The 16,748-nt window shown below is 43.3% G+C and overlaps 1 protein-coding gene across 1 annotated transcript in view; it reads left to right on the top strand.

The window, feature by feature from the left end:
- Positions 1–14,918, top strand: part of SPMIP2 (sperm microtubule inner protein 2) — a 28,598-nt gene extending 13,680 nt beyond the window's left edge. Inside the window, 2 exon segments of the mRNA XM_069789839.1 lie at positions 14,415–14,512; positions 14,515–14,918. Coding sequence (XP_069645940.1) covers positions 14,415–14,512; positions 14,515–14,561 — 145 coding nt within the window. The 3' untranslated portion in view covers positions 14,562–14,918.
- The last annotated feature ends 1,830 nt before the right edge of the window (positions 14,919–16,748 follow it).

Raw genomic sequence — 16,748 nt, 5'->3', positions numbered from 1 at the left:
CTCCATACCTTAAAAATGCTCCCCCCATCTCCCAGTCACCCTCTCCCAGCCCAGCACTGGTACTTTCCCCAGTAGATTTCCAATGAGGAACTTCCACCCTGAACTTCCTGGAGCAAGCTGTTCCTTCCTCCCATGGCCACCACTCAGAATAACCTGTTTCTTACTGTCATTTACTGGGTGAATCTCTCCGGGCTTGACTTACGAAGTGAAAAGGGATTTTTCTGACTGGGGTGTGAAACCAGCAAACTCAGAGTTTTTCTTCACAAATCTCTCAAAGGTTTCACCTGTAGCAGAAAAACTGCTGCAGCCTTCTCTGAGGACATGGTTGTAGTGATTTAAAAGAAAAAAAAATTTAAAAATCACTGCAGTTAATAAGCCCCTGTAAAGTTAAAGCTGATTTAAGACTGCCTACACTCAAAGTTTCAGCAATATAATCCCCTTTAACTAATCATGTGTGAGTTGTGTGTAGAATGTACCCAAATCCTCTATTATAGATGAAAAAAGACTGAGCAGCTGCAAAGAAAGAAAGGAAGGTGTGAACTCTGCCTTCTTTTTTTCTGTCTCGAGCCTTCCACCCCTTCAGAATCAAAGCAACCCTGTTGCACTAAAGCAGGGACAGCACAGAAGAGAAAACGCTTCTTCAGGATCTCCTTACTGCTTCTCCCCACCGCCCACCCTGTCCTTCGTCACCTGCCTGACACAGGCATCACCCTCGTGCCCCCAGCCCTACCAACCCGGTTCTCCTGAATAACTGCAGCCACGTCACCCCAGGGAGGCCAGATCAAACGCCTTTTTTCTTTTTTAAGGACTAATGACCCATACCACACTTTCAAAGCCAAAAAAGCAACCCTGTTCTCTTCCCCGTTCATCCTCACTATGTACACCATGTTGTCGAACTCCTTTTTGGTTTCTTAGCTCCCACCTACCTTGCTTTTTCAGTTCCCTCCCCTTTGCTCAATCCCCTCCAGCGTCGCGGAGCAGAGGGGCTGCACGGCGGGAGGGGAAGGGAAGGTCACGGGCTGTGGCTGGGCCTCGTACTCCGAGACAGTCGTAGGAGGAGGTTACCCTCTGCTACAGCACAGGCTTTGTCCCCTCGGTTCCTCAGCTTCCTTCCTCTTTTTCCTCCTGCTTTTGGTCTGCCTTCCCACCGTAAGCATGAAACCAGAGTAGCCAGAAAGACGGCTGCTGCCATTTTCCACCTACCCCTCCTACACGTCCATCTTTGATGGGGATCGAATATTTTTGCCTTGTTGTGAACTTTTTTTTTGGCCTGTCAGCAATGGCCAGTGAAGGAGGCTTGCTTCTAGAAGAGCTGAAGCTCTGTGCTGAAGTGGAAAGGCAAAATACTGGAGAGAGCTCTGTATGCTGGCCAAACAGCAAGCCTTCCGCAGGCTCCTACTTTTTAAATGCTCATCTGCTAAATATGTTTCTTTTATATCATTTACAGAACGTTTCCCTGCCCTGAGGCCTTTTCTATATATGTTTGCTACAGTATGGTCATATATTATTTTTCTCATCAGCCTGAGGGCACAGAAATTGATACGGCTCTTACACCACTGCAATCCCATTGACTTCAGGGGAATTACTTGCCATTACAGCAAGTGAAATCAGGATGAATAAATACGCCATTTCTCTGCTATTCACCGTTAACGCTGTAAAGCCCACTGGGGTAGGCAGAGCTTGCTTTACTCTTGTTCAGTGCTGTTGCTGAGTGCATGACAGGATAAACTACTTATTCACGTACACCTGCAGAGCGAGGTAAGAAGATAAACTCTTACATGTATACCACTTTCTGTCTCAGATCTCACTGGCACATATATCAGCACCTGCCTCTCTCACCATGCAGTAGACCGGCTGTGGCAAACAGGCTGCAGGATGGGTAGCGCAGGGCATCCTCTTTCTCACTGAGAACCAGAATTGCTCTGACTAAGCATAGAAGAGACAGTGACAGAATAATTATCTGCTATCTATTTTTAGTATCAATTTGGAAATCCTTTTTTTATTTTCTCTGGCTCACTCTGTTGGGAATCAAGGCACTCCAGCCATTCAGTCACCCACAGAGGGCTTTCATCCTCATCTTATAAATGGGAAAACCCTGAGACCCAGAGATCTTAAATTATTTGTCCTTAGCCATAAATGTGGTGGAACCAGAAAGAGTTTCCAGTTCCAGATTGCCACTTGTTGTGGTTTAACCGCAGCCAGCAACTAACCACCACACAGCTGCTTGCTCACTCCTCCCTGGTGGGATGGGGGAGAGAATAGGGAAAAAGTAAAACTCATGGATTGAGATAAAGGCAGCTTAATAGGACAGAAAGGAAGAAAATAATAATAAAGATAATAATAATAATATGACAATAATAATAATCAAATAATTAGAATATAAAAAACAAGTGATGCGCAATGCAATTGCTCACCACTCACTGACCAATACCCAGTTAGTTTCTGAGCAGTGATCTGCACACCCCCCCCCCCCCCGGGGTTATATACTGGGCATGACATCACATGGTATGGAAAACCACTTTGGCCAGTTTGGGTCAGCTGCCCTGGCTGTGTCCCCTCCCAGCTTCTTGTGCCCCTCCAGCCGCCTTGCTGGCTCGCCATGAGAGGCTGAAAAATCCTTGATTTAGTATAAACATTACTTAGCAACAACTGAAAACATCAGTGTGTTATCAACATTCTTCTCATACTGAATCCAAAACACAGCACTGTACCAGCTACTAGAAAGAAAATTAACTCTATCCCAGCTGAAACCTGGACACAACTTGAATACCTTTAACCACAAGACCATCCTTCTTCATTATTCCTTAGCGTTTAATTTAGACGCAAACATAAGAAGGCAAGAAAACAAAAGAAAGAAAACCTCAGGCCCTGATCCACCATGAGTCAGACACACAAAGCTGCCAAACTGCATCCAGCCATCACATGGTTGCTGTAGGAAATGCTGGCAGTTGCCTCCCTATGCAGAGGTCAGTTACGATTGCATACCATGGAGATACTCCCCAGATGGGCCGTGAGTTATTTGGGAAGAGGAGCAGAAAGGATCTGTCAAAGCCAGACACGTTCTGGAGACACATCCTCATGAACAGACCCAGGAATCACCAACCCAAGCTATGTCCTAAGTGGATCTCAAGTCACAAACACCTTGGGGAGCCCCTGCTGGGTCCGTCTGGCCTTCAGTTTCCCTCCACGTGTATTAATAGAATAGTCTATCCTAATTTTTTAATCCAAAAGGTACTAATGACAGTCTTTCTCTTCCTAATGTTAATGCATTTTTCCTGGTATCTTCCTTTTAGACAATAAGGGAATAATGAACATCTCAGTAATTAACACCTTACAGTTCTTTGTAATAAAGAGGTCATGTACTTTCTCAGCAGCTTCTATCTCCACGGATGCAACCAAGGCTAGTGTTAAGGCTATGGTGGTATTCTTCTGAGCTTTGCCTGTGTACTTAGCTATACCTATCGAAGTGAGCAGCAGCAAAATGGCTCAAAACATGGACATGTTCAGAGATGAAGGTGGTACTTCCAGCTCATAGCTGTCACACTGTACACAGTGTTGTTCCCAATGGAGAAGTTAGGTTTCCTACCTTCACACTGTCAGCTGCACACTGACGGAAATCTCGAAGGTTTTCTTTATGTACAAGACCTAGAATATATTTTTGTTTCAAGCAATGAACTACAAAAATTATTTTCTTGTCTGTGCCCTCTGCTGATACATTCTCAGCAATGAACACATCTTCCATTCTTCTCTAAAATAAATAGATTTCCTCTACCCTTCTCACTCCCCTCCTCTAAGTTAGAAATGTCAGGAATTACAATTGCTGACACTGTGCTTGCTGCAGGACTAGGGAGAAGTGAGGCTTTGGTATAAGCAGAAATTTGACCTGCCGTTTTCTCAGTCTTCAGCTCAGGGAAAGAGGATGTTGTCTCCTGCATAAAGGGGTTTCACAGAGAACTCACATAACCTGTTCTCAGCCACTGCTCGTTCATAATTTCAGTTAAAATTGCAAGCAAATGAGTAAGGATTTACTTGGCTTGACTAAACGTTTCTACTTTAAAAAGAAAAAAAAATCATGAAAATATTGCAGCTCCAGTTTCTCTCATTTCTCATGTCACTAACTCACGACTTCAGGCTACCCTGTAGCAAAACTGTGGAAGTTGAGATCTAACATTTGCAGCAACTGATTTGCACAGGCTACAACAAATCCTTTTGCAGATTTACACAAGAGAATAAAGAGTCAAAAACAGCTCAGTCCCTTTGTTCCCACTGTAGTTTTCGCTGTTGCAAAAGGCAGTTCAATTTCATATAATCACAACAGCAAGCAGCTATAACAGAATACATTAAAAACACATTTGTTCAATAAAAGAATGCCATTTCACAAAAGGTCATGCTTTCAGTTTTGAGGAGGCTGCTAGTCACAAGCAAAATGCCAATATATCATGTCACAAAGCATTGACTTGTCTATTCCCTAGCCGCCTTTGCTACAAAAATGAGACAAGTAGTATTTACCTACCTCCTCAGGTACTGAAATATTTGGTCATAAATTAAAAATACATACTACTGAATAGTTAAAATGAGGCACATGTGAAATAAGACATGCAGCTCCATAAAGTCGATAACATATGGGAAATGCACTGTTAAGAGTCTCATCAGGAAGAAAAAACCAGTAACTATTGGTTTTAGCAGTTTACTTAATTGTGTACGACATTCCTTTATTTAGAAGATGGCTACTTGATACTAAACTTTAACTATTTAAGACAAACTGTCATTTCAGGGAGTTTCTCTTCTCCACCTAAGTGACTGCAGCCATAGCAGTCTGTTTCCACTGATGGCGTAAAGGACACTGCCATAGATATACACTACTGCATTATCTCATCTGTAGCTCTAAACTGCTATTTCCTATCATTTTAGCCTGCATTCTGTAAAGTTTCCAACATCTTTGAAGGTGATTTTTATGCTAGAAGAAAATTCACTTTTAACCTAGGGGTAAATTTATTGCATCATTTAATCTGCAACCTCCTCTTGAATAGAAGAGCCTAGCTCTTTGTCCATTTGTCTCCTGGGCACTTAGTTAATGAAGGAGGAGAATTTTGCTGATTGTATTGGCTAAATTTTTGTCTTTTTAAAATGTTGTCCAAGCAAAAAGATGAATACTCATCAGTCCAAATAGATGGGGAGAAATATAGTACTGCCTGTGATATTCATTCTTCTCTTTTTTTGTCCTAAGTGATATTTTCAAGTAAATCAGGTTTCTGTATGTCAAGTATTAGAGGCAGCAGCACCTGTAATTATGATTTGTTTTTAAGGAACTACTTTTTGGTGATTTATACCTTTTCCAAAGAAATCATTCAATTAAAACGGCTGACGGTGGATGGGTAGTCTCATTTTTTAAAAGATTCAGCTATAAAGCATCACCTTTATCTCAGAATTTGGGGAATAGAAAAGTACATTGCTTTGCCCTTACTATAAAAAACAAGTAAAAAGAACGGGTTGTGTTGAGCTAACACACGTAGTAACTCCAGAAAGGACACTTGAAATTCCTCAAGTTTGCTGTCATGACGATGTTGTGCTTTTGCAGTTTCCACCTCACCAAACCCTACAGCTTGGGGCAAACAGTTCATCATTCTCAGAAGCAATCTATAAGAATTTGTCGCCTAAGTTCAGTGAATATCCCCAGTACTTCATGTGCTTCACATCCTTTGAACAGGGAAAAGAGAGAACAAGTCTAAAGATGAGAAGGTATGAAAATAACGTGAAGTGTGAAAAGGTGGCTGTGAAGACGGAAAAAGATGAGAGCAGAAGAGCCCAAAACCAACAGCAGGAGCAGAGGATGGGGGAAAAGCTACAAGCCAGGAGGAGACAAAGGCAGAAGCTGGAGAGGTAGAGGTAGGAGCTGAAGAGGTCTTTAGTCAGTCCTCTCTCACACCTTGTTTCAGAATTTGACTATGAACAGACAGCTCTTGAGCCTCAACGTACTTCTGCTGTCTAGCAAACAGCTACAAAACCCAATGGGGGAAAACATGCTTTCTTATTCCCCTTATGTCTTACATTTAAACATTGCCTTCTGCAACCTTTATTTTATTTTAATTTCTTTTTTTCAAAGTAATAAAAAATCCCTACTGTAGCAGCATTAAAAGACAATCAGTTTTGACTGTTGAGCAAAGCACAGGAGGAATGCAGACAATCAACAAAGAGTTGACAACCTAGAAATTCTTGTCCCCTTACAGAATAACTGCTGGGTGGATATAAATTCTTCCTCCTATCAGTTACATACAGGCTTTTTTGCTTAAATACATCTTAAACATCAATTATCCATGCAACTTAGAAAAAAAAAATCATAATTGATGCTCTCTTACTTAAGGCAAGTTTTGAGAGAAAATTGGTGCTCTAAATGGCAAAATATTCAAGCAAAAGCACTGATTATAACTCTGTTATTGATACGAGCTTTTAAATGGCATATGACACATCCAGATTGGTTCAGTAAGAAAACAGGTTTAGGGTTGGATAGTAGCTGAGATTTTTTTGTTGGTTTTATGGCTAAGGGCAGCCAGATGGATAGGGATTTTATTATAGGTATTGGCAAGTTAATGCTGCTGAAAGCCTGACACATGACGCGTTGACTCAAAGTTGGAACATCAGATTTTCATCAACATTAAATTCAAGCAATTTTTCTGAAACTACAGCCTGGATGTGCCACCACGGTTTGTGTATTACCTCCCTCAAAAGAAGAAAACCCACAAACATCAGGAATTATTCTGTCTGAAGTGAAAAAGATGAGCGAAGAGCATTCACCACAAGAGAAAAGCCAGAATTCTTGAAAACTTGTGCATGCAAACATGTATGCTAAGCTCTGCTCACCCGCATGCTCCGCTCGCAGGCAGGTCACAGAGCACACTGCCCTCTTTGCATCACCCAGCCTAGAAAACTGGATTTCACCATCAGTCATCTTCTGCCTTCCAGCCCAGCCTCCAGACCAAGGAGAAACACTCCAGTAATCCCCGAACCCTGTACTGTAGATGAACCCCTAGTACATATGTGATTTGTTGAAAATACCTGCATGATATTCATCTGTTAAATTCCTGATTTCCTAATTCAGATATGAAAACGGTGCTGGCTTGGAATGCCTGAACCAAAGCAATCTGGCTGGAGTTGAGTAGTCTCCAAAGCAGTCACCCGTGGGTGACATTTATCTTTGTTTCTTCATTTGTAGCATAGACAAAGGGAGCCATTTACATTCCTGAAAGATCTTGTCTCAGCAGTTTCCCTTTTGAGACCGTACAGTAAGGGAAAAAGCTAACTAATCTATTTGTGGCCTTCAAATAGTACACCAGAAACTTTATAAGTATGGACAGGTGCCTGCCTGGGAAAGCTGGTCATCTAATTTTAGATACGCCAAGATGAATAGGAGGGAAAAAAAATTATAGAGAGAGTAGGGTTAGCAAAGAAAGAATTATGGGCAGTAAGAGAACAGAGTAACTCGATCAGTGCACATCCACGCAGCATGACATTTCATTATTAACACGAAGGATAAAAAACTTTACCGTTAATATCACTTGATCTGCAGCGATTAAACATCTCCCTGGAACAACTTCTCTCTTCAGAAGAGGAGTTCTTCCTAAATTTGGCCTCTATCTCTTAGCCAGCCTCACATCAGACCTTCTGCAACAGTACAGATTTCAGCTTCAATAGTGGGCACCCACTACCTGAGTCACCACAGAAAGGTTACCTGAACTGAGCCCACTGCAGCAATCAGCAAGGAAGGGGGCTCAGAATAATGAACAGAGAACTGCTGCATTTGAGCTATAGCAGAGAAGGTCAATGTTTTCCTGACTAATCAGGGATTTGGGTCAGGAGACACTGGAAATGAGGTAGGTTTTGGATGCTGCTTCCACGAAACCCAGGATCTGCTTGGCTTGTGGTGCCTCCCAGCACTCAGCAGCCCAGCTGGAAGCCATAAGCAGCTATCGGCTTGGGGCTCATGACATCACCGTGGCACCGAGCACATTTTTCACATACTAAGACAGCACGGATACAGGCTGTTAGCTGAGGGAGTTTATCAAACAGCCAAACTGCCGGCTGCAGACGCTTCATTTCTGCAGGTTAAGCTTTTGTTTTGTTGGAGTGGTCACATTTTTCAGCTGCGAAGAGTTTATTAAAAGAAAAATCATTGCCATTAGCATCAGTTAAACTTGCATGTCAGAACACCTAAAAACTAATTTTTGGAACGCATACAATGCCTTGCAACTCCTCTTAGCTTTTCTAAAGGGGCCGAGGTTTCTGGTTGTAAATTTTACTTACCAGTAACTCAACCGTCTTCTGAAACGTGCAGAAATCGCAGAAAGCAGTTTGATAAAAGGAAGGCACGTATTTAACTTCAGCAAGGCCAGCCCCTGGGAATAATGCAGTTTTGTACTGCAGCGCAGGCAGTCTTGTGAAAGAGAAATGAATCAGCCATGTACTCTGCCCTGTAGCCTCATGGAAGCTATGCTGAACCACAGGCGGAGGGGCCAGCTTTTCACCTTATTATACCTTTGGGAAACAGGAATTACTATTGTTGAGGAATTTTGCAGTGTGCTAAGAGGTTTCACAATCCCAGGACAGATGGAGATGGTGAAAGAGCCTAGATCTGTCAAGTTAAAGGACTAAATCATTGCTTCGGTCATGTGCCTCTGGCAGCCGCCACCCACTCGCTTGCAGTTGGGTTGCCTTTTTCTGTGCTAAGGGAGCGCAGGGTTGCCAAGGCAAGAGAAGAGGATTCATCTGGGGGCTCAGATGGGGGAAACAGACACACGCACTCTTACAACGGGCAACGCTGCCGGTAGCCCACAGTCTGGTTTTAGACCTGAGAGAGAAAGGCCAAGCCTTAAGCCCAGAGCTCTGCTGCAGCCCTACGGACACCGACACAACACGCAGGAGAAAACTATCCTGATGCAGAGGCTGTGGTTGGGCATCCACTCCTCTTGGGGGCTGGTTTCTTAGAAGAGTCCCGTCTTTTGACTTCAAAGCCTGTGAAGTCTTGCTCATGATTCCTAGAGTGAGAAATGCATAGAGAACTAGTATTAGAGGTCTACTTAAGTCTACTCTGTATTGACCAGGTAGAAGTCAGCTGCTTAGCAAAACAGACTTCTGCTGGGTTCTTTAGGCCTGAGTGATTTCTGAAGACAGCACGGTATCGGAGCTACACTAACAAAATGCTTTTAATTCAAAGTTTTAGTGTTTCAGAGTTCAGATGTGCAGCTGGTCACATTTACAGGTAATTTTAAATTGAATTTTTACTGCACCAGGAAGCTTCAGGTGCCAGCAAGAGTGAAATACACAAGGCAGCTTTATTTCTGTTGCTGGTTTTAAGGCAAGTTTTTAACAGCTTCCAGTTAGCTTGGGCAAAGGAAGCTAGCTGCAAAGTAAATTACAGAAACTTAAGATTTGCTACACTTAATGTTTAACTGAAATAATACACTGCAAATGTACAAATAGCACTGTAGCGGTCGCGAGTCCCAAACTGGAAGGACATGTGACCAAAATAACTGAGGACAAGTTATACTGAAGTACAGGTTTGAAAAACAGTTTAAAAGTTGATGTCGTTAATATAATTTTGTCTCAACTAACAAGATGACAGAATCCCAGTTCCGGGGGTCTCCTGTGTCCTGAACACAGCATAGCTTGAGTGGTTACTACTACTTGGGGGTTCCCTACTGATTTTTTTATAGGATGGCTAGTGTGAAGCCTCAATCTCACATCAGCAAAAAGCTTTGAAAGAGGAAGACAACATTTTCTTATTCTCTGTTGGTGGCATACAGCCACTTTCCCACACACTAGACAGGAGTTTTAAAAGGGCTGTACACTTTTGTCTTCTACCCAGTCATGACTGTTAGGGTCTGATTTAAGACAGCTGAACTCCAGAGTGTACTCTTAGCTATAAAAGCATGATTTGACCTTGACTTCCAAGCAGCCACTGCTCAAAGCCTTTGCATTCTTCTTCAAATTGTTCCACCTCTTTATGGATTTTTCCGGCTGACCCTTTTGATTCTATTTGAAGAAGCTGAGTGGGGGCAGTTCATTGCATGGAAGAATATTAGGCCTGAAGAACAACAGCTGTAGCTCCAGCAGAAGAACTTTTATACGGAGCCGTCTTCCTTATAATTCCTACGAAGCTGCCTTCTGAGCACAAAATATGCTTAGCAGTTCATCTTAATTCTCTGATGACTTTGCCTTTCCCCAGCCAGCAGGACAGCGATTTTGCAGCTGCTGCTACTGCACCTCATTTATCAGCAGCTTGCTTTGCCGGTGCTTAGAGCGCCGACGATTGTGGTCATAAGTCATGCAGAACCGGGACTCCACTCTTGAAGGAAACAAGAGCTACACGATGCCCTTCTACAGCTTTCACAGCTGTGGGAGATGCTTGGCTGGATTGACGAGTCCCACTCCCGCTGACGCCCACTGCCAGTCCCGCATCACTGTCGATGCTTTGTAATGGTCAGGAAGCAGAGTCACAAACTGGAAACAGAATGAACATATTCTGCACTTTTCCAGGAGTTACCCCTCTTGTTAGAGTGTTATTAAGTTCGGAAATAATGACAGCTACCCTCACAGGGGGCTTTAGTGGTGAGGAAGGGAACAATTAGGATATATTTCAACAGGTTACCTTAGACAGTCTCCAGTGGAATAACAGCCAGGTCCAATATGACATACCGTGAAGGGTAATAGGTCTGCAAAGCTGAGCTACTTGATCCCAATCTCGAGCTAGGCAAGCAAGCTGAAATGAGCTTTTACACTAACTGCAGCTGGGGAAAAGCAGAATTGAATTGGCACCGGTCCCACAAAACATGCATTTCAGTATTATAGCCAGCTGTAGCTCTGTTACTTCACCAGTCCTTCAGGGTGCAGTTTTCATGTCACAGCTAAGCTGAAGTAATGGGCAGGCGATGCTGGAAAGGCGAGTCGTTCTTCTCCCTCTCATCCTCAACACCTGGTTATGGATTCTCAAGGCATCAGTAGTAGCTCTCATCTGACCCCTACTGCAAGCAGGTAGGTAAGGGTAGATTTCCACCAGCGAACACAAGTGATCAGCAGTAGATTGGCTTAACTAATGCGAAACCCACTACCCAGAATTCCCGTTTCATCACTGCTTGAAGCAGACTATGCTGAAAGGGGCAGACCTGTCGTCCTCTTCACCTGCTGCAGCCACTTCCCTTGCACTGGCAGTAGCACCCACATGCTCAGGTGATGATCTCAGAGACCCAACCTCATCTGATGAGCACAAAGATCAGAATAATGTGCTGCTTGGTTGGACAGGGCTCTGAGCAACCTGATCTAATTGTAAGATGTCCCTGCTCATTGCAGGAGGGTTGGACTAGATGACCTTTAAAGGTCCCTTCCAACCCAAACTGTTCCATGATTCTATAAACAGTGTTCCTTCCTGTAGCAGGCGCCTAGTTTTCTCTTTCTCTTGGTGTCAAACCTTGCATTTCATCCCCTTGGCATGTGGGAAAAACTCAGGGTCCAGCCGGGTTTGGCATTTTCTGTCCTTCAGAAACCAGTGGTGCCTCTCAACCACTCATTTTTACAACAAGAGCCACTTCTTAATCTCAAGCAGCAGAAAGAAATCATTTAATATCCTTTGTTTCAAGACACAGTTTGTATGTTTGTCTAATGATCCAAAAAGCACCTTATCCTCAAGGGCTACCCAGCAGCTGGCCAAAATCAGCCAGCTCCCCAACAACAATGGCCAGGATTGCCATGGCAATTTATCTCCTTCCTGAATGAAAGTCACATCTTGTCTGGTCATGGTTGCTTTTCATCTTCTGATTCCCACCACATGGATTAAAATAAGCAGCACCAAGACTGAATCAGAAACTTATAACAGACACTGGTACAGAGTCAAGTGGCGTTTATGACCCATAATTTTACATTTTTTCTCATTCTTCCTTTATTTCCTCCCGTCCCTATCCGTTCACATAGTTTAAAGTTGTGACACTGGTTACAGTATTTCAGCTCGTATGCGTGCTTCAGAGCAAAACTGCATTATATCACTATTTTCTATACTAAAATAGATGGATATAAAGATGCTGCATTGCCACAGCAGAACATTCATTGCAGATACCTGCATGTCAATGTGTAAAAGCTAGCGCATAAGCTGTTTCTGTGAAGCAGTGAGTTAACATCTTGTACGCTCCACATGCTTGCCTGTAACACCTTCCCACTGCCTCAAACAAGAAACTCACTCAGAGACAAGTTTGATCCTTCAATTCTGCCTTTATTTTTCTGAAAACTTGCACTTCTCTTGAGTGGTTACTGACTCCTGCTATTTCTCACTAAGTGTTGCTCAGTAGCTTGTCATGAGTTACTTTTCCCCACATCATTTATGCATCCCAAGCAAAAAATAAAACGCACAAGAGCAAAGAAGCAGGTGTTTGGAAAACCAAAATACATTTCTTTGGCAGCATCCATGTAGTAGATACTTTCAGCTAAACTATCCTTATAGGCACAATTGCAATTGTACATAACAAGCTTTCGAGGCAGTATATAAGAATGAGACAACTCTCTTTTCTTTTTTCTTCCCCAACAGACAGATGTCTGGATGCCAGATGCTATGTCTCTGACTCTTTAAAGCAATTGCCAGGAAGGGAAAAGGGAGGTGTATGCATCCCCCCACCCCAAGCTTGTCTGATAGGACTGTCCAATGACAAAGGCATTATTTTAGGACTCAGAGGAGCAGGTACTAACCTTTGCTGCAGCCTCCCCGCATACCTTTGGCCAATCGCCTCATCCTTCTGTAATGAATGGCAGTAATTACCAGAATGCTGAGAAAACAAACAGGAGCTGCTTTTATGCTGAGCCACAGACACAGGGTGAAAATTCCCGACCTGCCACCAGCCAAGCTTAATCAAGAATTAGGAATGGTTAATCAGTGTGGTTAACTCAGCATGGTACTGAGATTAAAATGTGTTACAGAGTGACTAGAGACAGGTTTAGTGAATCCAGAGACGATCTCAGTATTGCTGTGTAGTGCTGCACCATGTTGATAAGCTGTGCTATCAGGATGCTCTATGCTATACAACATCGCAGAGCGTGTAAAACTGCATTTAACTCGAGGAAGTCCTCCACACCGTAAAGTTCACAACCTTGTTTGAACCTCAGCTACAACACAACCCAGCTTAGCATCACAGCTCTAAGAAAAAGGGCAGCGGTGTGCACGTTGGCAGCCAACCATCATCAAACTACTGGAAGTGCTACAATGCAAAGGGTAGTCTAATGCTGCCAGAGATTTCACCCCAGACTGCTAACAAGCTTATCTGTGTGCAAAATTGTAGTTACATGCTTTTTAGCGTAGTCCTCTTTTGTCAAGGAAAGAGTGACGCTTAGCGATACTCAGCAACCAGCAGCAAGACAACCTGCAGGTGCAGTTTGCCGCTCGGGTTTATCGGGACAGCGATTTCTAGGGAGCCCCACTTCAAGCGCTTTGCCTCTCGGGATGGGACCACCAAGCTCCTAGCTCTCCAACTGGACCAACGTTTGAAATCTCATCAGCACAAATCACACAGCCCATACCAGCTTTCCCCAGGGCTGGCAGAGCAATTGTTGGCCACCAAAATAGACATGCAGAAAAAGCTTCATATACTTAGAAGAAAAGAGAGAATACTAATTTCAAAAGCAAGTGGGGAGAAGGCAAGCCAGCTTCCCTGTAAAGTTTAGTATGATCCCAGAGATGAACTAGTTAGATTAGGACCTTAGCAGCAACATAGTTTAAACATCACAAGGCTCAGGACAGGAAGCCTTCTAAAGATGAGAACAGCATTCTTGAATTACCAGCTTCCTTATCAAGGGCATAGGCGCTCACACCTGGGAAGCCACCAGGTCTTCTTCGGAGCTTATTTAATTCAAGCACATAATAACGCACAGCTACTCCTCCAACCGCTCCCCCTAGCCAATGTATTACCCACGACAGCCAGAATTTATTTAGCAACATTACAAATGGGCTTTGCATCTTTTGCTTGCGGTGTTTACCCACCACCGAGCAACAGGAGAGACTACTGCATTCTTGTGGGAAGAAAGTGGCACACAGAAAACCAGAGGCAGCTGTCTACCTTCGGGGTGTAGCCATAGCTAGGTCTAACACAAATGGTTTAAATACCAGAGGCCTGACAAACTCACTTGAAACGCTGGTGTCTAAGCTATGTCCCCAGTTGTACTGTGCTGAGATAGGTCAGTTCGTCGCTCACTTTGGCAATCGCATCAGGCAGGCATGCAGAGGACCCTGCTCAACAAGCCATCGGATTCAGTCATCCTCTCACGTTAGGGACATCAAACCCTTACAGGAGACTGCCAGAAGTGCAATTATGGTAAACAGCAGGGCAAAAGAAAAAAATTAGCTTTCCCTCAGCACAAACTCCATTTTTGTTTTATCCCCGTGCCAGGCAGCCCGCTCCCTATATTCTTGAACAACAAGGCCACAATGCAAGGGCCGGGCTGGCCTGGGACTCGGGCAGCCAGGAAGGCTGTCTTCACCCACACAGTAAGCTGCAATGATTCAGGCATCCCAGGCACCTCTGCTTCCCAAATGAAAAGGTAAGGTATGCCTTCTCTATTAGAAACAAACCTAAAGGATTAAAGCTGTTGCACCATGACAGTAGTGCCCTTACAGGAGCCAGTCCCTTAGAGAGCAGGAGGAGCTAATGGTTTGGAAATGTGATTTTTAATTTCACATTGCTCATGGTGCAGCCCTGTTTCAAGGTCAAAAAAGTTGCATGTTCTAGGGAATCACAAATAGTTCAACAAAAAATGCTCAATTCAAACCCCCTATATTTTTCAAAGCTGAAGCGAACAATTTCAGAGACTTGTCCATTTTAAGGCTAACAGGACCTGTGCAGATCTTAAAAAGAAAAAAAAGTGATACAATACTGTAGAAAATGAAAAATTAAAACATTTATGTGACAGTAACATGCAGAAAAGAGGAGAAAACTCCCCAGGCTCATTTTGCCTAGCGAAAAAGAGATGAGGTAGTAAAATGAAGCAAAAACGGTAGTTAAGGACCTATTTGAAAGAATTTTGTTATACACAGGCTTAGACTTCAACACAATGGAAGGGAAAACATTTTTGTGAGACAAATATCCCAGCCCTTGACCCCACAGCACTCTTATCAGACAGCACAGCTACTCCCAGGGAAGATCTCAAGCAGACCTAAGTGTCACTTTGTATTTCCACATTCACAAACATTTCTCTGCCCGTAGAAGCGGGAGCTTTCTTCCTTGGTGGGAAACTCCTTCCTCAGGGGAGCCTGCTCTCTCTCAAACACTATTTTGTCAGATCACAGTGGAATGGCTCTTGTAGCTCCAAACGGAAGAAATCCAGTTTATGAGATTATATTTATTTTTAAGTGCTTGACTGTCACTCTTAAGCCCTTTGGCCTTGTATTGACCTTTAGGATTTCAAGACAAAATGCTACTCTACTCGTACTGCTTAAACTGTTTTAGCTTTGGGATTGCGCCAGACAGACAACTGACTGTAACTATTATAAGAGTCATTTTCCAGCATGGGGATTACTGGCATGTGGCTGCTTAAGCTAATTTTATATAGGATTGGAAGCCTTGTATGTCACAGTCTCATGGTTTGTCACTCATGCATGTCCTTTATGTCTAAAATCCTGTTTCATATGTTCAGACATGCTCTCTTCAACCATATCTGTATGGAAAACCAAAGATTATGGTGCATGGATGACTAGCAGAAAGCTTTGCTACGTTATATGACTTCTGCATTTAAAGAGAAAAGGAGGAAGAAGACTGGCAGAATTTTGGCACGAGACTTAGTTACTTCATGATATAGTTCATGTTTCCTTATGCCTGCTGTAGCTTTGAACTCCTCATTACATATGAGAAGAATCTCTTCATCGGTTCTGATCCTCCCTGCCATTTACATAGGAGGGAAAATGGTTAAATCAGTTGTTCACCACTAATATTTGTATTATTTCAAGTCACATCTTTTGAACAAATCATGGAATTCAACTGCAGAGTTTGAGAGTTTTTCAAATCTAGGTATTATTTTCTTTTTTGCAGCTGTCAGTTCTAAAAGCTCCTTGGCAGCCCTCTCAGCCATACCATGTAAGTATTTAATACAGGTCTCCACTCTTTCCCAGTGGTTGGCCATTTTATACCCATCAGCCTGTGCATCTGCCTCTAGCTAACTTGCCACAGTCCCAATCATATGAATTCTGGAAGAGATTGGCTAGGTGTCCTTTAGAAAAAAGTTAAACCAGTTGATATGACCAAGAGCTTAACTACAGATTTTTAAAAGTAGTGAAGTCAGAGCAGAGTAGCTTCCTAGAGTCTTAAAATCCTGGCTGGAAGCCCAGGTTGCTGCCCCGCACAAACCGCTGAGCCAGCCAACGGCCCACAAGTATCAAAGAGATCAGGAGCTGGAGCAATCTCACTCCTTTTCTCTCTTGTTCCTAGCTGAGGGGTCCCATCTCTTCCCCTGCCCCTATGCTAGCACTTATTGGAGCCAAACCCAACTTGTTAACCCAGCAGACAACCATCAGCAGCTTTTTTTTCTGCAAACATGCTGCACGTAGCTATGAGTGATTCAATGAGCAACAGAGCAAGCCATAGCATAAGCAACTTGCAGATGCAGCTAGCATGACAGGAGGAAAGACTGGACAGAGTAATGGGGTCTTCCCCTCGTTACAGGGGTTAGCTATTAAATTGTTTCAAGCCTTCTCATGAAAGCATAGAGAGGGAAGCAGCTACACAATTTGC

The sequence above is a fragment of the Haliaeetus albicilla genome, chromosome 1, assembly GCF_947461875.1.
Source record: "Haliaeetus albicilla chromosome 1, bHalAlb1.1, whole genome shotgun sequence".
Classification (NCBI taxonomy): domain Eukaryota; kingdom Metazoa; phylum Chordata; class Aves; order Accipitriformes; family Accipitridae; genus Haliaeetus; species Haliaeetus albicilla.
Note: the sequence above shows the minus strand (reverse complement) of the source record. Positions and strands in the feature narration are given on the sequence as shown.